The following is a 22,794-nucleotide window of genomic DNA, read 5'->3' as shown; positions in this document are numbered from 1 at the left end:
TTATCATTCTGTGTCCCTAAGTTTAAGTCAAGCTGTTTTGCAGGATAAAAAAAAAACATTTTAATGGCATATTGTCTCTGTTAGCATTTAATGGATTTCTGGGGCTTTTATTGAAAACCACTGGCCGTTTAGCATCACATATTAAACTCCAAATAAATCCAGTGATGTCAGGAGCGTGAGCTGAGCTGCTGGACGCCAGTGTACATCCCTCCCTTGCATCCTCCTCGCATCCCTCCTCTTGTTTATCCCCTCCTTGCTCTCCCCGCTCCCTCCCTCTCCCAGCACAAATCTCTCATTCACAAATAGAGGCCAAAAGAGGCTCAGCTGATGTGATGAGATTATTATTTTTTTTTTCTGATAACAAATCAACCTCAGCTTAGAGAGACAGAAAAACACATCCCTCCCCATACCTCATGCGACATCCTCTTCTCCTCTCCTCCACTATATTCACTCTGGCCCCTCCTCTCCTCCCCTCACATCCCCGCCTTCTTTCGGCCCCTCGGCCCCTCCCCTCCGTCACCTCCCCTCCCACTTCTCTCCCTCACTGACACATCCAACTATGTGCCTCATTCAACTCCTGCTGCACAGGTTGTGAGGGAGGAGAGAGAGCAGGAGAGGCAACTGCAAGAGAGAGGGATAGGTAGAAAGATAGATAGAAGACAGGTGGTGAAAGAAAAGAGAAGATCTGCTAACTTTCATGTATTCTCCAAGAGAAGAGGAAGTAGTCAGGGTGTGAAGGAGTGAGGCAGGAGAAGAACAAGAAGTTTTCAGGAGTGGGAATACCCAGCAGTGGGAGCTTTCTCCAGGGAGGTTTGTAGTGTGATCTTCAGCAGCGACCCCCTTGTCTCCACTGGGAGTCAGACCCCCAGGGATCCAGAGCCATGGAGCCGACCGAGATCGACGGGGAGCACAAGGAGAGGAAGAAGATCCACTTTGCCGTGCCATCCTCTGCGCCCACCAACCTGGACCCTCGGCAAGTGGAGATGGTGAGCAGACTGGGGGGGTCACGTCGCTGTTTGACCCATGAGGAGAGGATTTAGTTTCAGTTCTCAGCTCTGACTTGTTCTTGTGTTGAAGTGTCTTCCATCTGTATTTCTTATTGTCTTTTATACACATTGACTCCCACCAGTCATTCAAGGAAAATCCATTTGCTACATGAAGTACTTTCCTCTATTTTCCTCCACCACCTCATTGCGTTGTTTAATCTTTGACAAGTTTCTCAAGCAGTCTTGGATTGTCTGGCTCGATCTGCCGCACAGTTGAGAAATGATGATGACATTTCCCCCGCTCTCTGTTACCTCATGAGATTATAGCCTCGCTGTCTCATCTTGACTGGTTTGACAAACTGACACTGACACTAAAGTCACTCACTATCTCGTGGTTAGCGCCAGATCACTCTGTTGTATGAGCAGCAGCAGCAGCATCAACCCGGTGAACTTTTCTGTGTCATATGTCTGCATCTGCTAATACTTTATTCGTCATATATTTTGTTAGAAACAATCTTTGCCTTTGTCTGTTAACTGACTCCGCATTGTAAGTGTCATTCTGTGAAATATTCATTCTTCATAGAGACAACTCTGATCGTTGTCGGCTCTGTTGTGTGGTTGGCTCTTATTTTAGAACAGGGGGAAAAGTGGGCCAAAGTAGGAACCGTTTGGTGCCGAGGCAGATCCAGGCCAATGGCTCGTCCCTCCTGAGAGCTTAAGGAGAGATGGAACAGGGAATGCAAGAGAGAGAGAGAGAGAGAGAGAGAGAGAGAGAGAGAGAGAGAGAGAGAGAGAGAGAGAGAAATTAAGCTAAAGTGGCCCACGTGAAAGCTGAGAGAAAGAGAGGAAGATTCACAGCCTGATCTCTGGGTTCACCTGTCTGTGGGGCCAGCTCCCTCCGTGTCTGTCCCTGATTCATAGCTTGCGTAAAAAGCAGTTCTAATGAACTACAGTCGCCTGCAATCATGCTCCAGAATCATCACCTCAGCACAAGTTTGTTTGTAGATAACGCCGAAGAAATCGCTTCTCCGTGGTAGCGACGATAGTGTGATAGTTGCGATTTACTCCAAGCAAATCATCAGGAATCATGGGGTTTTTTTGTCGCTTTATTCCATCAATTTTTAAGTAAATTGTCCCAGAACAAGTCGCCCTATCTCTTCACCTCTTTGGAGACACTTATACTGACTTGTAGAGTAAATTAAACAATGTTGTGCTTCACACGACTCACGCTCACATTTACAAACCCTTGCTTATCTTCTCCCCCTCCGCAGCTCTGATGCCTGTTTTCTCTTCCAGGAAACTACAGGATATTGATCCACCATATGTGAGCTGCTCCTGCAATTAGAAAAAAAACTTTCACTTCCCACTGGTTTGGGGAGGACCTCGTTGCTCAATGGTCAAACAGTGATCAGCTATATTTAGGCTCTTTTCTGCTGGCTGGGCTCCAGCAGGCTTCACCTTCGGATAGGTTGCATATGAGCTGTGTCCGCTCGGTGCTACTGTCATCTCATGCAAACATCAGGACGTGTCTCAGGAGCATAAAAACTATTTAAATATTTGTTTGTACGTGAGAACGCATGCAGGCGGATGAATGTTGATCGTTACGACAAAGCAACAAATGGGGGATATGGGATTCTGAATGTGCGTCCAGGACAGGATGTGTTTATGTGTGTTTAAAAGCATATAACAACAACCAGGGGCTGATGGGAGTCTCCAGGGACGCGTGGGTTTGGCGGCAGGCAACAGTTAATGTCACTAATTTTGTTGCCGTGTCCTCCCACGGCAATTACTGTCGCCCACGAGTCTGTGGTTTCTAACGAGTTCCTAATGACTATACCATTGTACGACACCATAACTCCTCACTGTGTTTGTTTCCGATGGCATTTAAACCCCCAAAACTCCTATCGACTGAACTGCCGGGGCTTGTTACTATGGAGATGAGCTGCACAGCTATGTCGCCCAGAGCTCCCCCGCAGTCGGCGTCTAGAAGGTCAACTTTAATGGACAGCTCTGTCTGACTGGACAAGCTGTTTACATTGGTGCTGTTGCATGTTTGCAGATATGTATGTTTGAATGCTCTTTGGTGTTAATGCCAGAGGAGCGTCTCTACCACCCACTCAGGGAAATAGGACATACAGTCCACTTATGAAACCACGTTTAAATTCTCTAGATCTAGATTTGGATTTGCACCAAATCAAACCCATTCATAAATGTCATTCTCCTAAACAAAGACTGATTTCTTTTCGTCAAAATCCATGAATTATTCTCTGAGAAATCAGCAAAAATGTTGAAAAAAGCACATCTTTCGCAATGTTAAAGAAAAACCCATACCACATCCTTCCACCACGTTCTGTTGTAATCCGTCCTGTAGTCTTTGCATAATCTTGATGACAAAAACATAACCTCCTTGGTGGAGGTTACTATTGGATTATCTTGATGGTCTTAATGTTATATATCCAAGTATTTAGACATTTGTTTTTGTCTTTTACTACATAGTTTAATTTCAGATTAGAGGTTTTCTCTATCGACCCTGTGATTGGCTGTCGACTTGTCCAGGGTGTAACCCACCTCTCACCCAATGTCAGCTGGGATTTGTTCCATCTCCCCCCACGACCTTTAAAGGAAAATGGATGGATGGATGGATGGATAGATGGATGGATGGATGGGCTGATTGATTGAATTTTCTCAAAACTTTATTGTCTATCCTCCAAAAAGTAATTTGTCATCATCATCTTTCTTTTATTTTGTTTCCACTGCCATTGTTGGCATGTTTGATGCCCGTGACTGTGTTCATCAGTCATCTGAGTTGCTTTTTGAAATCCTCCTATACCAAATGAATGTTTTTTAGGATAATCATTCTTTTGTAATCTTCACATTGAGAGTTGTTGTTGTCTGCGACGCCACAGATACAGCACATGGTTGTATTTATTATCCCCACCCCCCACTTTATACCCTCACACCAATCCTGCGTTCTTTTCGAGTGACGTAGGGTGATGTGCGCAATGTACGGAGATTAGGGTCATGGTGCAGACGTGGATGCGCCATGCAGCCGTCTCTCCGTGTTTCTCCCCTCTCGACTCAACGCGACCTCTGAACCTTCAGGCAAACCAGAGATTCAAAGAGAATATCAAAGAACAAAAGCGAATCCGTCCAATGCTTTCCAATGGCAACACTTTTCACATTAATCCATTTTAAACCAAACAGGGTTATGGAGGACATGATTAACATTCCCCACCCAATCCTTCATCCTCCCCCCACCCCCCGCCCCAACCATCCCCCGTCCAGTCCCTGGGTTAAACATCAAACAGCGACCTTTGATGTGGCGTGTGTTAGTGGGTAAACATCAGCAGACTGGGGGACTGTCAACATGCAGTCCCTGAAAGAACATCTTGTCGGGTGGCACAAAGCATGCTGGGACTGGGCAAGAGGGTGCAGTGATCTTTCCCTGCATGTGGACGGACGGGAATGTCACCGGCTGACGCAGTTCGCCCGGTGACGTGATCTGTCAGTTTTATGAAAACCTTTATTTGTATGTTTGTGTTTTCATGCTCGTCTGAAAGTTGCTGGCCCAGAGCAGTTTGTTGATGTTTTTTAGTGGCAAAGACCAAATTGAGAGAAACATTATTTTATGAAGATGAGTTGCCTCGCTGGAAACCACAGATTCGAACTGCACTTTGGACACAATCAATGGGTCTCTGTCTGCTGTCGGTTGCGTATGAGTCTGTTCCTCCCAGTTTTTGACAGTCCAGGCCTTTTGACTAGTTAAAGTCTCCGGAGCAACATGTTCATGGCCTCTATCCGTCCACAACACTTAAGCACAAAGTTTTCTTTCTGACCACTTTATTTTTGCAGCGCAGCTTCTGTGCTTGTGGGTGCATTGATGTGTGTCATGTGTAAACAGTTTAAAAACATAAATATTGAGCACGGGCGGAGTGATTCTTCACATGATGACACTGTACACAGTGAGGTGAAAATGCATCGTAATGCCCCTGCACCTCAGGCACATCGGAGCACGCTACAAAAACCCTGACGGAGGCCTGTAACCCTGCAGCAGCACACCCCCATAACCTTTAGCGTCATTGTCAACAAATCCTCTTTGTTGTTGTCACTATCCCACTCAGAAATTCACTTGTCGATTCAGGGATCTTCGTTAATCAAACAGAGTCAGTCTGGGAATGAGGAGAGACATCACCCCTAATGTGTGGCCATTCATCTCTATGTGCACAATTCTATCTGTGAATCGTGCAGAGAAATCTGAGCGCATCTTAACCCGGGCCGCGGCAACAACAGCAGGAGCCATATCTGTGATGAGAGGAGAGGCAGCGGATTAGAAGGGCAGCACGGCCACAGCAGGGAGAGAAATGGGGGTGGGTGGGAGGGGGGGTGAGAGCTGGACAGGATATGGAGCCGATTTTTTTACCGACGTCACCGTGTTCTGTTGCAACCGTGTCAGGGTCTGGACACCGAGCTGCCCCACCCCTCCCTGGTGATTTCACTGTCAGGGTCTGGGGCCGACGCCGGTGTCCTGCTTCCCTCCTCAGGGTGGTCACACCACTGTCGGCATAATGAGAAGATCACTGAGGCATGACACAAAACAAATGGGATTGCTCCCGAGCCGTGTTTCATCAACACAGAAAAAGACATGGCATTATGTTATTGCCTCAACGCCTGTTATAATCTCTGATTTTTGCCGCAGTCGTTGAGACTTTTATATCATGTTTATCTGGCGGCAACTTAATGAGCTTGCACGAGGGCGCGCCGGGTCATCTTCAATATGTTTGGGAGGGAATGGCTCAAAGCAGAAATACCACAGTAATAAATAGTTTGCCTGACTGGGACAAGAAACTATTTAATTTTTATTCACTCAATAGAATGGCATTCAGTAGAGGGTAAACCTCTGCCAAGGCCCAACAGTAAATTCAATCATAAACTGCACCACACAACACACATTCATATATCTGTTCACAAAATAATTTTTTCAAGACCAACACCACATCCCAGACAAACTGGTGACAGGGATGAAGACATAACCTCCTGGGTGGGGGGAATAAAAGGTGTTTTTGTTCGTTTTGAACCTATTCAACCTAGTGAGAATAAATCATGGTTATAATCGAATAAAACAATAAAATAATCTCAAGTGATAGATTAAGTGTGCCACTTGAGTTTATACATGCCATTTGCATCCTAGCACTGAGCTGCAAGCTGCACAGCAACCATCGACTGTGACCTTTTTTGCATTCATCACCTGTCGGTACATATGACGCAGAAAGATGAGTAACTATAGCTACTCTGCTCTTTGTTTGTGCCAGCCTGTTGACCTCCGGAACTGCTCATTGTGAGCTGCACAATGTGACGCCCCTGAATTTAAGTGCACGAACGAGAGGAACAGAATAATCACTTTTAGTCGTGCCACTGTGTCACTGTGAAAGCTTTGATTGGCACCTCCCCTGTTGTCACCTCGCCCCGTGAGCCGCTCCACCATGCGCCGTGGCCTGGCAGGTGGCTTCCTGTCAGTCATCAGCCCATTCGCACATTATCTCAGACACGTTGAGATGGTGAACCCCTTCTTTCAGCGGCCTCTTGAGCAACAGGCAGAAAAACTACTAGCAGCTTATTCCATAAATGCTGGAGGAGGTACTGTGAGGGAGAAGGACAATAAGAAGAGGGGGTGGTTGTCTGAGTGCAATATCATTCTGCCAGTGGGCTGCAGCATAATTACATTTTCTATCTGGGGTCATCAGCGCGCCCCTCCAGATGCTAGCTGCAGCCATCTGTTTACTCAGTTAGCCAGTGGTGGGGCCGAAGGTTGCCACAAAAGTGGTATGTGAATGCAGAGAAGCAACGTGCAGAAGCATCTCACACTTATGGGAATTCAGCCATGCTGCTCATTTGAAAAGGAATCAGCTAAATGATGCGTATTCGGCAGACATTCACAGTGGGTGCATTTTTCCCAAGTTTCCAGGGAGAACATGCTCTCACACAAAACAGCAAGCAGAGATGCAGATGTCGACTAACACTGCAATAAGTATATAAATAGGTAGCATACATACACACACATGGCTGCGCACAAAGCATTGTGTTTATGAAGTTGTGTACTTTTAATTTGCTAAATGAAACCTCGAGTGAGCTACCACTTATTGCACTCTTGCATTTTTAAAACACATGAGTGTTTTAGACTGTAAACGTGTTTGGAATGTATCCCACAGACAATACAACATCCTGCTGTTTATATCTGGACTTACAAAACATATTTGTCTGCACTAGAAAACACAGTGAGAGAAAAGAACAACGCTCACACTAAGAAGGATGTTTTTTCCGCTCATTGTGTTATTGAACTCATAGCTGGATTGCACTCGGGAGCACCACGAGGGGTTCTGCCTGTGGGGGGGCATGGCACGAACCGGATAAAAAGGGCAACAACTCTGTTTAATTGAGTTGCTCAGATAACGGAGAATAAAACAGAGACAGGGAATGAAAATGTAGTAGAAATGGACGGATATGAGATGAAAAACCTCGGAGGGAGAGGCAGGGAAATGTCTATTCGGTGGAAGCACCAGAGGTTGTGAGGAGGAGGCGTTTCAAGACAGAAAGCAAGGGGCTGAAGAAATTCTCAGTCCAGTCAACGTTAGTTAATTTTAAGCAGCTAAAGAAACAAAATACATGAGTTCACAAAACAATTCAAATGGTCATCCCGCCTCTGCTGGAAGCTGAGTCACACAGAATCCCTGAACAATGAAAACAAAGAGCAAACTCAGAAGTTCAGACCAAAACACGAGCGATTAGACACTAACTTTGGATGCCAATCAATTCAATCAATTAATCAATCAAGATGTATTTGTTTAGCCAATATTCACTGATCAACATTTGTCTCATAGGGCTTAGTGAGATGCAACGTCCTCTGCCCTTAACGCTGAACACGGTGAGCACATCAGCAGAATCCCAATATTTACCACGTTCATGAGAAAAGACAGTGTGTACTGTAAATTGATAGGTGTATCAATGTTTAAAGTATTTATACAAAGGAAAAAGTCAGGGGTTAGGTGAAATTGATAGAGGTATTGCCAGTAGGGTTAGGGTTAGTATTGCCAGTAATGGTGGTATATGTGAGCAGGCCTGTTGTATGTCTAAGCAATCTAGCTGTAATCATAATCCACAATCAGGTGTCATCACGGTCCACGATGTGTCCGCACCAGCAATCCTGGATCTGCAACAATAAAGCACAAGGACTCTGGGGAAAAAGTCAAGTCAGTAACATGGGTTTGAGATTGATTTGGATTGCTGTAATTGCTTCTTTTGTGTGTCCCGATTGGTGATGTACACGCCCCGGTGGTCAGATACCACAAATCAATCTCCTACAAATCCATATCTATCCATCCGGAGCTGGGTGATATGAAGAGAGAGAGCAGGCTTCATATGGTGACGCTCCCACCTCTCACACACAGAGCCTGGTGGGATATAATAGAGTGCTGTTGGACACAGGGGATGGATCTGACAGGGAAAGGGGGATCTGTGATGCTCAGCTGACTCCCCTAGAGATGCTCGACTGTTAACGCTGGTGCAGGGCAGGAGCTTCTGAGCCTTTGGATCTCATCCCACCGAGCCACCAGAGACGACTCCGATCTAGTTTACACTGTCCTACTCCTGCTGCTTTTTATAGGCCAGGGCCGTGACAGCACCAGCTTAGGTGAAGGCCTCCGGGGAGCAGACCCACATCGGCTGATCTGCTGCCGGGCTGCTACGCAAGAGCGTGCTGAGCCAACACACGCATACCTGTGCACACACACACATGTGCAAAGTCAACATTTACCAATGACTCATGTACACACACAGCACTGAGTGAGATTTTGGAGTAACATATTGGAGTCATTCAAGGCAACTTAACCTCTTTGCCTTCAATTAAATTTGATTGACATAAAGTACAACTCTCATATACATTTCAAAACACAATTTAAAGGAAATCGTAAAAAGGGGATTACATGAAAATCCTTATCCTATAACTGAGTAGAGGTTTCTCTCTCCACCTCCTCAATGCGGAGTCAGCACATTTTTCAAATTCACTCCTGAGCTTGAGAGGAACTGAATTGTCTCCCGTCTGCGCTGTGATCCATGAGTCAATGTTTTTATTAAGGGCCACAGCTCTGTTGCCTCTCGGGGGCGAAGCCTGCAGGCGTGCACCTGTGGAGCTGCTGAAAGGCCACCTCAGCAGCTTGCTCAGAGCCCCCTCATGTCCGCAGCAGCTCAACTGATTTTAAAGAAACAATAGCTGCCCACGGAGGAGGAGGAGGAGGAGGAGGAGGAGAAGATTTGGGAGATTGGATGCAGGCAGGCGGGCGGAGGGGGGTTAGAGGAGGGAGAGGGGAGGGATGAAGCACAGCACCACTAATCTCACATACTGTGCCCCAGTGTTGGCGTAAATGAGGAAGTCGCACACGATATTATGTAAGTTGGGCAGAGTGGGCTGGTTTTAAGGCTGGAAAATTACTAGAGTCACTGTGTGTGTTTATGTCATGTGGCATTGCCAATGTCATGCAGCAGCAGTGCACGTCACAACCACAGCCACCACCATCACACTCTCTTTTCAGATGTGCACAAAAGAGACACAGCGACAGATGAATTTGCTTGAAACACATGCATTAGTGTTTCCTGACTCCATTCATATTCTTGTGTCTTTTGATGCAATTTACAACCTTTTTTACAACTGATCTGAGAAGTGGACTGTTGTCCTTTTCCTGGGTTAGGAGGTCAAGACTTGGTATTTCACAGGACTACCAGGACAATAACCTAGATGACAGCCACTGTGCTCACACACGTATGCAAACACACACAGGTAGGTCATCAGAGGATGCCTCTTCATGACCTCAATTATCCCACCTAGTCATTTTACCTTCCATTGGTTTCACCATTCCTATTTTTATCTCCGTCTCAATGGACCTCGACCCAGGTCTTGTAAATCTTTCCCAGCTTTCGTTGTGCAACTGTCTCTTTCAATGTCACCTCATAAGATGGGGGAAAAAAATCTTTGGCCACATTGGAGGTCATGAAATGGACTTCAGACAGGAGAGTAATAGGATTTCTTTTCTTTTTTGTTTCATAAATTTCACAACAGAGACAAAAAGATAAAGATTGAAGCGTGGGACATTACATACATCCCTTTGGAAATTTGCACTCAATGCATTGCTAATAAATGTTTTTTCTTAAGATGTAAGTCCAGTTAGCTCTGTCTGTCTGTGGCTCACATATTTTGAGAACTCTTCATCTTATCGGCTCCGCACTAGACTTGTGTATTGTTAGGGGCCCAAGGAAGTGCAGCGTTGTATTTTGGTGCAATTTAGACACGTGATACCTTCAATATTAATAAACTTAGAATAAACCATGACCAGCGCTCTGTAGCAGCAGCGACAATTCTCTGCGAACAGCTCTTTGTGCAGCAGCAGTGGTGCAGCTTCAGCTTCCTGCAGTCAGGCTTTAGTAGCCGACTGCCGTGGCTCAATGACTGCAGGTCATTTTTACAGTTTCAGAAAGAAAGTTGCAACCGGCATCACCACAGGCCAAACAAACAGCTCGTTCCTAAATCTGGTTTAGAACGGCCACCGCAGTAGTAGCCTTCAACCAGATTAACAAAACCGAAACCAGTTTAACCAGAATAATGAAACCTAACAATGTCTTAAAAAGTGTGAGGACATTTGTACTCGAGTACATTCTTAATTGGGAAACTGACATTTTGTAAATTATGTATATAAATACTGAAAAGGTAGTTCTTGATTTGTCTACAGATTATTGTGATAGTTAAGCGATTATTGTTTGATCTTTTAATGTCCCAAAATAGTAGAAAATGTCCATCAGTGCTTTTCAGAATCCAAGGTTATATTTTCTACAATCTTATTTTATCTACAATGATATAAAACAGAGAAAAGAATAAATTATCCACAATTTAGAAACCTACCTGATAACCAATGAAATAATCAACATTATTTAATGGCTTTAATGCCACAGGACATGGTCATGGCAACATCTGGAGTCTGCTTTACTCTCTGGGTTCGTGGGTCTGGTTGTGAGCCACCTCGGGCTGCCCTGCAAGGCTGTTAGCAGGTGTCAGGCAGGCGGCGGCAGCAGGGTTCACAGCGGCATGGAGCCCCAGGCCTCCACCTTGCCAGGGGGGAGAGATATGGGAGGTAGAAGGGGGAGGGTCAGAATCTGTGGATTGTCCCTTCCAATAAAGACAGAGAGAAGGAAAGGGACAGCAAAGAAAAGGATTATGATGATTATTTCAGTGTGGTGATGGAGAGGAGAGACGAAGAGGATGTGACATGAGGGTATTGCCACTGTCAAGGAACGAGGAATGGACGTGGAAGCAAACAGGATATAGACGCAGCGGAGGATCAAGTGAGAGGGAAATGAGAGAGAGACAGAAAGTGTGAGAGGTGCGGACAAGGCAGGAAAGCTGGAAGTTGCATCACTAGAGTCCGGAGTCATAAATAAGGGTGAAATCTATGCCTGATTAAACTGTGTTGTTGTCCTTTGACGGCGGCAGCTTTCCACAACGCGGCCCAGTGAGCCTCTGCTTTGGCAACACGCGTCTCACTGTGGTGATGCACAACTCGCTCAATAAGATGGAGGGGAACTGACCACAAACACTTCTCGCTGTCCAGAGCAGTTTTACACCAAATAGAGCCAGGCGACTTAGCCGATGTCATGTGGTGCTGTAAACAGCGGCAACAAGGTTCATGTCAAGGTTGGATCGCTCCAGAAAGGACACTTGTTTGTCGGACCTGCTGAGTCCGCTCAGCTGCACGTTTTCTATTCTCTGTGCTACAATTTCCCTGAAGGTAATTTTGCAGATGTCAGCTATAAATCCTTTAAAATTTGTTTTGAAAGTGAGTCAAAGGATTGAGCTCAGCGCATGAAATCTGTCTTTATGAGGCAAAGGGATATTTTTCTCAGGGCATTTCAGTAGCATATGGTTATTGAAGTGGTTCCCCAAAAATGATTTTGTGTATCAAACGTTCACTTCCCGTTTGCTTCAAAGGCACCTTGTAAAAAGAGTTTGCACTGCAGTTTACTCTGGAGGCTCTAAAACAAACAGGTGTCTCTTGTTATCAACTCCAACTGAGGACACATTTCATGTAGCAAATCATCTACAGAAACTTTAAAACCGCTCCGGCACCACCATCAACTTCTCTGCTGCAAACCTGTGCAGGGCTGCAACTAATGCTTATCTTCATCACCAGTTAATCTGGAGATGTTTAAGCTATAAATTGTCCGAAAATAATCATTAAATGTTTATCGGAATTCCCAACACAAGTTTCAAAGTTCCATAAAATGTACGACTGTATAAAAAGATGAACGACGCAGCTTCACTTTCTCCCACTATCAAGAAATGAAGCCAAAATAAAATGACACTTGATCAAACATCAGTGTGTTGAGAACTACATAAAATGACAAACTTCATCTGGCATGACTTTTTAATTTGGTCCATGTCCCATCTGTTAACATGGAGGCAGTGTTTATGATTCTTAGTGTAGCCCGCCACCAGGGGGCGATCAAGATGCTATGGATTCCCTATCAATTGTCCAAAATCCAAAGATATTGACATTTCGAATAATATTAAGCATAAAAAAGAATGAATCGATTATCATGATAGTTGCAGATTGCAGATCCAAACACTTACTCAGACTTACAGCTAAAGCAACAACTTCTGTGCCAGTTGTCGATCTGTCCAGGGTACACCCCGCCTTACACCCAATGGCAGCAAAGATTGGATTGGCTCCACCCCCCCACGACCCTAAACCTGTTCAACGGAAAAGCTAATTGATGGATTGTTGCACCAGTCGTCATGCACAGCTCTGCTCAGCATGTTAACAGGTTATAAACATTCAAGTCTTCAAGGTTTAGTGCTTGACACTCACAGTATACATTTTGAGTGGAATGTTACATTAAAGTCCAGTGAGTAGCAGTTCTTGTGTAATTTGCAGTTTAAAATCCATGGAGCACATGTGGAGCACACAATGTGCATTCATTGGGCGCAATATTGGCAGCCGGATGTATGGGCACAGGACAAAGGGCTCACTGTGTCCAGTGCCTTGTGCCGGAGATGAAGTGCAACAGACCTGTAGTCAGCCCAGCCCTGGTTTAGCTCTCAGACCATCAGCAACCTGGCCCTTGCCTCCGGGGAACAGCGTGAGGGGGTGCAGAAGGACACAGAACAGTGGAGGGGAGTGTCTGGGCTGAGAGCTGCAGATCATTTAGTCCCAAAAACCTGTTTCCATGGTGCCTCTGTGTTTGTGAGGGTGTGTACGACCGTATGAGGTGCACTCGTCTAATCAGGCACACTCGGCACATTATGTGTCATGTGAGAGGCTCATTCATTCCAAATAAATCCAGTATCAAAAGATTTAAAACTAATTTAACGCAGGTCAAGTTTGTTTGTGTTCCGCACTACATTAATTTCACTGTGTACTGTACCGTTACATAACGAGTCTTCCTCTGCTCTACTGACCGTGGCATTCACTCTGACCCGAGCAGCATTGACCGCTGAAACTTGCTTTTGGCTGCTGACCCACGAGCCAACTGGGCAGCAGCATCAATGAAGTCAGTGCAGCACAGCGCGCCCTTCACCGGCAATGTACTGTCAACATTTTCCATTTGACTGATGCAACTTTGTGCTGAGCATTGGCAGTAATGCGGCGTTGGTTGGTTTGTGTGTTTGTCCACAGATCCGGCGCAGGAGGCCCACACCCGCCACGCTGTTTAGAGTAGCCGACCAATCGTCTCCCGAGGACGATCAGTCCACTCATCAGGTAAAGGTGAAGTAAAAAGTTGTCTTTTATACTAGGTGTCCGTGCTTCCTCCACCCTCACCATAAACCTTCAACATGATCATTTTGGTGTTTTGATATGTTGAATTCTGTGGTTTTTGCATCATCTACCATATCACTGACCCACTGGTCATTACCCTGTAAATGGGAATAAACCCTGTTGGATCCTGCCATATGTTCATCATCGTGAATTTATGTTGTGTCAAACATTTTTCAAACTCACTAAGTTTTAATTCAAACCTTAAAGTTTCATTATTAGACATTAGAATTCAACAGCTTCACAGAAAATTCTTGATAATGGGCTTATTAATTCTATTAGGCAGAAAGTGAATATTACATTTTAAACAAACCTTTTTTTTTGGATCATATCAGACTCAGACAACAGTTATTATTCTAAGTATTTATATCATTATCTGTTTGCTCAGGGGGCTCTTTAAGGAGGTTTTAAGGTTGAATTAAAGTTGTTTCTCTCTGTTTGCAGTGGGTTGTAGGAGAGAACGGAGTGCTCAAACCAAAACGAGTAAATCCAAACGTGTATCAGCCTCCATCACTCAAAGGTCAGTAAAAGCAGCACTGATACGGTCGTTGTGTGTTTTGTGATTCATCCTGGTGTTTACGTCCTTTTCGTTTTACCTTGCTTCGCTGCAGTTAAACTCGTCCTTGCTTCCTTCATAGTGGACAAAGAAAACAATGCATGCGACAGATGGGTAGATACGTACAGGGCCCTTGAAGTCCTGAAAGGCAGTATTTTTATGTGCACAAGATAATAACTTGTGTGCACAAGTTATCATCTAATTCGCAGAAAATAACAAATGATCTTTTAATAACTTGTACTCACAAAAACATAATTATCTCGTACCCATAAGATGCTAACTTGTGTGCACAGAATTAACAAGATATCCCCCTTTGGGACTTTAGGAGCTCTGTAGTTTTGCATTAAAAGCTTTCGTTACTGTTTTTATTCGGTGCATGTGCATGTGTGATATGCAAAGATGTGTTTCTGGTCTTATTGTTCACACAACAGCAGGTTCTTTATATTTGTTTGTGACAGAGAGGGAAAGGGAGAAAGAGAGATTATAGTACGACAGCTGTGAGACACTGAGTGTGAGTCTAGGAAAGTCTGGATCATCCAGGATTACAGTCAGTTGTGTATACAGCTGTGACACACACACACACACACACACACACACACACGTCAGAAAATCATACATGAACACAAACATGCCCTTGCATGTGTACGTGGCTCTTTGCTTGTCGCATGTGGTTGTCAAAAAAATGTAAAAAGTAGATATTTGAGCCTTTCGGCAGAGCTGGTGTGTGTTGCACGTCAAGTGATGATATAATGAGAAAGGAAAAATCGTTCCTGCATCGGACAACCGTCCATCATCGGCACAGATGTGGAGAGTGACAGAGAGAAGGGCTACCTCGATGATTTATAGTCACATAAACCACCTTCAGCTAGAAAAGGTGACCTGCAGCCTCGATGTCACACTGTAAATCTGTGGGTGTGACGAAGCTGTGGTAGCAAGGTCCCGCCGATACAGTGTGATGAGACTAAAATTACTATTTTGATTTGACTTGACTTTTCAGTTTGGTCCCATTTGTTAACATGGAGGCACGGTTTATGCTCTGTAGTGTAGCCAGCCACCAGGGGACGATCAGGATGCTTTGGCTTCATTTTTACAGAGCTGTCATATTCAACTTTATATATATATACTCAAGATACCTCAATGATTTATAATCATATATTCGACCTTAAGCTAGAAAAAGTGACCTGCAGCCTCACTGTAAATCTGTGGGAAAGAGAGAAAGAGGAGGAGGCCAAGGTGACCCGGAGGAAGCGTGTTGAGGTGATATCACAGAGGAGAGGAGAGTGAATAAGGAGGGAGGGAGAGAAGAGTGTGAGTCAGCAGCACTGCCAGGAGAGAGAGCGCTGAGGAGGGCGGGCAGTCGACTGAAGACAGGAGCACAAACAAACAGATGGAGGACCAGGGTGAGAGAAAGGATAGAAAACAACAGTGAACGCTCTACTGTAAAAAATCAGTGTGGGAGACCTGCCTGTCTGTCTGTGCATGTGTTTCACTGGCGTCCTGCCTGCATGGCACATGTTCAATAACCCCCATGAGGCTCGATAAGAGAAAAAAAACTGACAGTGTGGAAGCGTGGTAAAACCAAAACAACCTATCCCTCAATCCTTGTATCTGTGTCCATGTGTTTGTGTGGTCGTCTCCCTGTCTGTGTGTGTTTACCTGTGTGTAGCTGTGCAGAAGATGGCTGAGGCACAAATGCAGAAACTAGGTGTCTACCCTCCTTTGGAAGACCCTTGTGAAGGGGAGGAGGATGACGACCACTGGGAGAGAGAGGACACGTCTCCCACCAAAGCTGCTGGTGAGAGGGAGGCTCCCGGTCGACAACACTGCACACAGCGGCGGCAGGGATAATAACACTGTTGTGTTTATTCTCTAAAGGAGAAATACACCCCACGGCACTTTAACAGGGATGAAAACAGAACCGTGACATTGTGCCTTGATTCTCTAGGACAGGTTTGGTTTGGTTTGGTTTGGTGGTTTTTTTTCTTATCTATTTAGGAAAAACCAAAGATAAGATAAAATGTGTGATATTTGCTAATTATTTACTAATTAGATACTAAATGTTATCGGAGTCAGGGCAAATCAGGGCAAAATAACCATTCAAAATGCATTAATAGATAATCTTTTATCAGAAATAACACTGTGAACATCCGAGACTGATATTTTACGCATTGTAGGAACAGCTAAAGGAGTATTTTTTCTTCACTTGCCCACATTTCTCATAAAGATTTCAGGCTCTTTTTCTTCCTGTCACCAGACGCCGTCAATGCCTTTCAGCCTTTCAGCCTTGGACAGTGTGAAAAAAATACTCTGTTTTCAACATAAAGCACTGGCCTAATTATGTTTAATCAAAGTTTATGTCTTATTGACGTCTCTCTCTGTCCAAGGTGAGTGTTATATTTTCAAATAATTACATTATATCTCACTTGACGTCATATTTGGGTTAGGGTTAGTTGCCTTAAATTCAATCGAGCTCCACCAAATTTCACATTCTCATAGATATCAGTCCTCTGAACATACCTTCAGTCAGCGACAATTTAGAAAAACAAATTCAGGATCCTCACCAAAATGTGATAGATTCTTCCTTGACACATACCTCATGTTTTCAACCAAGTTTTGAGGAAATCTGACGAGTAGTTTTTTTTGTAATTTTGTTCACAAACAAACAAAACAACCACAAACAAACAGGACGGGGTGACAACATTAGCTGTATCTACCATATCTTGTGGCAGCGAGGAGAGCTGTAACATAAAACAATATAGTTCAATTCATGTTAATTTCATTGTTGGCATAATCACAACACAGTTTATGTAAACTGTTTCACACTAGTGACACTTGAGGTGGCGTTCAAAACAGTCTTTGTTATCCAGATTTGATTTTTCCCTCGTTCCCTCATCCTTTCTTTTTTAGTTTGGTGCATACCTTTCAAACGTTTGTGTAAGGGGGTCATAATCCGCTTGGGTGGAACAATGCCTGAGACAGAACACCGCACAAACACACAAACACACACACATGCAAGAAATGACACATAACACAGCTACACTGCTGTTCTCAGAGGACGGGTTTTCAGGCTGACGTGAGCTCCTGTGAGCGTCGACCAGCGGCACAGGTGAAGCTCTGTGCACTGAGAGACGGGGTCATATCAGCTCTCGCCCCAAATCTGTCAGAGGGTACACTGCCTGCTGACTGGAGGCCCGACACCTCTGCCAGTCAGAGAAGCCAGACAGGATTAGTAAGCACAACACACAGCATTCTGTTATATAGTCTGTGATCCTTCAGTATTCTCCTCCATTTGTTCAAATGGAGGAGAATACTGAGAACTCATGTTCTCGTGCAGAATATAAAACCCTCTGACAATCTGTGCAAACTTGATCCCCAACCAAGCAAAACTAAAATACAAACCATACCAATCTTTAGATGAAGTGAACATTTTGATATAATCGCTTTCTTATTAAGTTTTTCCATTATATCACAGGAGCACAGTGGCATTTCATACAGAGGCCCAGTTGATGAGGCCTCCACAAAGGGATTTATTGATCCCTTTGTGGAGGTTCTGCTGAAAAACCAATCATCCAAGCAGGATGAGCAGTGATCCCGACTGCGGCTTCTTTGATTACACCTCATCTGCTCCTTCAGTCAAGTGACACAGTTCGAGCCCGATCCGCGATATCGCAGACAGACAACAACAAAAAACATTGAATTAGATATGAGGTGTTATCTAATCTCCATGTGACATCTGGTGAAAACCCAGTGTCTAAAACGTGTGAACTTTTAAGGAACAAAAAATAAAGTCTCATTTCAGTTTCGTCCAGTTTGAAACAAGGTCAATGGTTACAATTATTAAAAGCAATAAAAAAGTTGTTGTGATGTTTTTGTTGCATCTTCTCACGTCAATTTCTGCTTCCTCAGATCACCAAGAGACGGCGACCACCGGGCAGTCAGACAAGTTCTTCAGTGTGAGAGAGACGGCCAAGCAGATCCAAGCAGCACAGGAGGAGGAAGAAGAGGAGGAGGAGGAGGAGGAGGAAGAGAAGGAGGGCGACCAAACTGAGGCGACAACAGTGGAGAAAAGTCGAGGGAGTAACTGAGAGCGAGAAAGAGAAAAAGGAGGGAAGTGGAGATTTGGGGAGAGAAAGAAGTGGTTGTTGTCTGTTTGAACATGTGGCGTCTGAAAATTGAGGACGTGGGCAAACAAAGATTTCTGTATGTTCTCCACTGGCACAGGGTCAGATGGATTAAAGGGAGCACAGAGAGAGCAGGTGTCACATATGAGCAGGTGAGGAATGATCTTCTGACAGAGCAGACCACAGACGCCACGTCGGCCCAACGTCCTTTTGTTTAGAATGAGAGTAGAGGGGCCAAGGTCGACCAAACCTTCCCTAGAACCAGACCTGTCTCCTCCTCAAGGCTCCGAGCTCAATAATAATAATAAATAGGATAAACAAAGGCTGTCTGACCAATTCAAAAGCTCTTGAAGGTCTTTAAATGAACTACCACTTCATTTTAAACATTCCCAATAACCCTTTGATTACAATGTGCCTGCACTGCCACCCTGTGGTAGGAAGCAGGACTGGCAACCTTAAAGTGGAGATCGAGCCAAAAACAACGTTCACAAAACTACTTAAAGTTTTAATCCTTTGTGTTTTCACCTCGTTCTTGCAATAAAATTGTCTATTTGTCCACAACTGCTACACAGGAAATGACGCAGTTTGTAATCCAGCTGTTTTTCTCATCAATATCATCTTCACTGTCTTCTCACGCTCCTAACATTATATCAGAGACACCGAATCAGTGAGGAATGAGATATTACAGATTATAGACTTTAATGTTTGGCCGCTGGAAGTTTTATTCATTAAAGCCTAAAAAAGTATAAAAGGCCTCAAGCCATTTCTCATGATCTATTTCTGCACTGAAAAAAGAAAATATTTTACCAATTTATAAGTGATTACTTGAATTGGTAACACACAAATGAATTAAGTTTTGTCATATTAAAATTAAATTAAAAAATTAAAATCATCAGTTGAGTTAGAGTGGCTTGTTAACTTCACTTTGAACAAACTCAATTCATTTGGGTGTTACCAATTGAAGTTTTTTATAATTTCCTTTTTTTTCAGTGTGTTCTATTCTTCCATCTTAATAATAAAAAGATAGACATTAAAAATATTAGGGGTGGAGAATCGCTTTATAAATGACCCAACACAAATATGTATGTCTATAATTGTAAAACTATGAGCAAGTGAATGAGTGTTGTCATGTCGTACCACACTTTTCATTTTGAAGCTACACTTAGAACCAAGAGGCGATTTAAAGGGCAAAGCTACCTCCAGTTTGTTTAAAATATGGTTTCCTGTCGTTTCCTCCACGCCTCAACTGAACTGACGCCCTGATAATTAATCCAAAAAATGTCATTTGAAACCTTTTTTGCATGTTAACACTTTTCTATCATCACCTTGCTCATGCTTTGTGTCATGAGAGTGTTGTAAGAGCTATTTTTCTAATCTGACGTTGCTCAGCTCTGTCCTGTTTCTCTACTGTCTGTAGAAGAGCCTCAAACCAGACACTGCACTGTCTCACACTGCACAAACCTTCTGCTTCTCTTTGTACCACTGATTCTAACTTGGTCTTTCTCTTTCTCGCTCATGTTTTGGAGTCAATGATAATCATAAATGGTTTTATTTAGTATCCGTCTAATTTAATTTGAAATGATCTGAAGTAAAAAGGCTCCGTATATATATGAAGGTTTCCTGTCATGTCCCAGGATGAATAAATCTTGCTGTTTGTATCATCTGGGCGAGTGTTTGTATATAAAAAAAAACAGTGTGACACTTTTTTAACCTCTGACCTGCAAAAACTGTGGGACGAGCATGTGTGTGTGTGTGTGTGTGTGTGTGCTGAGGCTCTGACGCAGCCGACGCTGTCCTCCTCCACCTCCTCTATCTCCTCCCCCCCGGGTCAGAAGTAAACGACCGTGGAAAGACGTTGTATGAACTCTTAATTCTTTTTCTGTCTTTTTTTTGTTCTTTTACTTTTCCACTCTCTCTTTTCTCAATGTGATGTGATTGTTTTAAAGTGAGCAGCAATATGATATCAAAAATAAACCAATTTTTTCCTTTTCTCCTTTAACATTTTCTGAGCTTATTTTGTTGTGTGCATGTGTGTGAGTGAGAGAGAGAGAAATCTGAGTTGATATTCATTCATTGATATATTGTGTCATAATAATAATAAAACTTTATCACTCTCGTTGAACAATTCAATACAATATACAGCGACACAAATATTAACATTAAATAAAATATTGAAAGTAAACTATATACGTTGAAAGTTAAGGGGACTGCAGGTATGAACTCTACTGATTGACACTCTAGTTTCTTTTTGTTTGCCTCCATTTCTTCATTCACAACATATACCTTGTAACTGTGTTTTCATGTGTGCCAGGTAAATAATGTTTATAATTATGTTAAAGTTTGGATAAAGCCAAACAGCAGATAACAATTATTGTCAGACAGAGGGTGCACAAAAGCGACAAACATGGCAGTTCTGCTTAAATTCCAGTAGATGGCAGCCTTCTGTCACATTTGGCGCTTGTAGCATAAGGCTCAGACTGGTGGGAGCTTCCTTAATGGGGTTGGAATTGAAACTGAGTTGTTCATTTGGGATGAAAGCAAATTTAAAACCTGTCACTTTCGAGAGACAATAACGAGATGGATAAATGGATAGATCACTCTAAATGGGGATGTGGCAGCGTGAAAACCGAGATACTGTGGAGAGAGAAGCCAAATGGCCCATGGCTAGGACCCATGTAGGTGAAGGAAATACTGAAAGTGAAACTGAAGTGGGAGTGGTGACAAGGTAAGGCAGCAAAAGATATTCTTACTCTTAAATATGGGGAATTTAAGTCGGAGCGTGAAGACAGAAAAACAAAGATAAATGTGTTTCTTTGATTGACCATGTGGGTGTTTACAGTATATATGAGTGGGTGGGTGCAAGGGGAAAAAGTAGGGTGGGGTGCTGGAGATGTAGCAGGTGGAAGACATGGTGGAGGCAGAGACAGAGGAGGATGTGGCAGTAGGGCAGTGATTTAATTAGCACCCTCTACCCCCTCCAGCCCTTCACTCATAGCATCAATAATGCATGGCCCCTTGTTTCCACTGCCATAATTAATCCTCTCTTACTATAATTAAAAGCCAAAAATCCCACAAGATGGTTCAGCTTGGCCGGGCACGGGTTGGGTTGGCACGGGAACTGATGAAAAACTCCAGAGCCTCACACACACTCACACCCTGTGGACGGACAGATCGAATGACAGATCAATAGTCGTCTCCCAACACAAGCAGAAAGAAGGAGGCTTGAGGACGAGCTGTAACACACCGAGACTGTGACACACACACACACACACACATGCAGGAGAATGACATGAATGGATTTGACAGAGCAATGACAAGACCCACTCCTTGGAGATGTGCAGGTGTTTGTGAATGAGCGGGAAAGTGAGGGATGAGGGAGCCAAGCACAAATCCACCATCCGCCGGAAGAAGGAGGACGGATGCACACACCTACACACACCTACACGCACACACATTCTGACACAGGCATCCTGCTCCCAGATGAGGTTCGTCTCCGCTGCTGCAGCCAAAGCCAGGCGTGAGGGAGAGGTGGAGCTGCAATTAGGACCACGCAGTCTGGGCGAGCAAACAAGAATGAATATTTCAGTCCGGAGATCTCCATGGGCACCTATGGCGGGGGGCTGGCACACCTACAGACACCCACACAAACACTCACACGCACAAAGATGGAAGGATACCCATGCTTTCCTCAAGGCTGCCAGGATCATTCACCTCCCAATCACAGATGCCACAATTATCACATCAGTATCACTGTGTAAACGATGCCAACTGTTATGCTCACTGAACTATTGTACCGGCTTTACATGATCAGTGTTTAGGAGCAGCCATGTTGGTTCTCCTTTGTGAGAGTAGGTGCAACGAGCGTTCAGGTTTGGCCACACGCCAGGTACCAACACAATTGGCGGAGCAGAGGTCACATCTCATGTGCAACCCGATTCCTTCCCTCCTCTCTCTCTGGAAGGACAGAAGGCCTGTACTCCCCTCACCCACTCACCTCTTCAGGACCCTTTAAGCCGTGCTTCACTTCCTGGGCTCCAGCGTGCACGTCCCCTCCACTGCACACACCCACACACAGGACCCGAACAGTGGGAGCACTCCCTCTGGTGTGGGTTCATTGTCGATGCTCCGCGCGGCCCTCCTCCTGCCCCGCCATCCTCGGCCCCATCTCCACTTGATTTATCGCTCTAAAATACCACTGCACTAATTAGTCAAGTAATTAATTAATAGGCATTTGCATTTGTGCATATGCAATTAGGGGGCTGGAGAGAGGAGAGTGCAGA

At 44.2% G+C, this 22,794-nt stretch overlaps 1 protein-coding gene across 3 annotated transcripts; it reads left to right on the top strand.

The window, feature by feature from the left end:
* Positions 1 to 548: 548 nt before the first annotated feature.
* Positions 549 to 20,513, top strand: ppp1r1b (protein phosphatase 1, regulatory (inhibitor) subunit 1B). 3 transcript variants are annotated; one of them, XM_035181231.2, is made up of 5 exons: positions 549 to 986; positions 13,700 to 13,783; positions 14,282 to 14,357; positions 16,060 to 16,188; positions 18,300 to 20,513. In XM_035181231.2, the coding sequence occupies exons 1-5, from the start codon at positions 882 to 884 to the stop codon at positions 18,476 to 18,478; spliced, it is 573 nt and encodes a 190-aa protein (XP_035037122.1). In that variant the 5' UTR covers positions 549 to 881; the 3' UTR covers positions 18,479 to 20,513. The 3 variants fall into 3 exon arrangements, with proteins under 3 accessions (XP_035037122.1, XP_035037121.1, XP_035037123.1); XM_035181230.2 differs by having other exon boundaries at positions 13,700 to 13,789; XM_035181232.2 differs by lacking the exon at positions 16,060 to 16,188 and having other exon boundaries at positions 550 to 986.
* Positions 20,514 to 22,794: the final 2,281 nt, after the last annotated feature.

Source organism: Hippoglossus stenolepis, chromosome 16 (assembly GCF_022539355.2).
Source record: "Hippoglossus stenolepis isolate QCI-W04-F060 chromosome 16, HSTE1.2, whole genome shotgun sequence".
NCBI classification, from domain to species: domain Eukaryota; kingdom Metazoa; phylum Chordata; class Actinopteri; order Pleuronectiformes; family Pleuronectidae; genus Hippoglossus; species Hippoglossus stenolepis.
The sequence above is the reverse complement of the archived record's forward strand: the minus strand, read 5'-3'. Positions and strand labels throughout refer to the sequence as shown.

Coding starts and splice junctions, on each gene's coding strand:
- ppp1r1b (XM_035181230.2), top strand. CDS start 882: ATGGAGCCGACCGAGATCGACGGGGAGCACAAGGAGAGGAAGAAGATC. Junction 987..13,699: donor ACCCTCGGCAAGTGGAGATG/GTGAGCAGACTG, acceptor GTTTGTCCACAG/ATCCGGCGCAGGAGGCCCAC. Junction 16,189..18,299: donor GTCTCCCACCAAAGCTGCTG/GTGAGAGGGAGG, acceptor CTGCTTCCTCAG/ATCACCAAGAGACGGCGACC.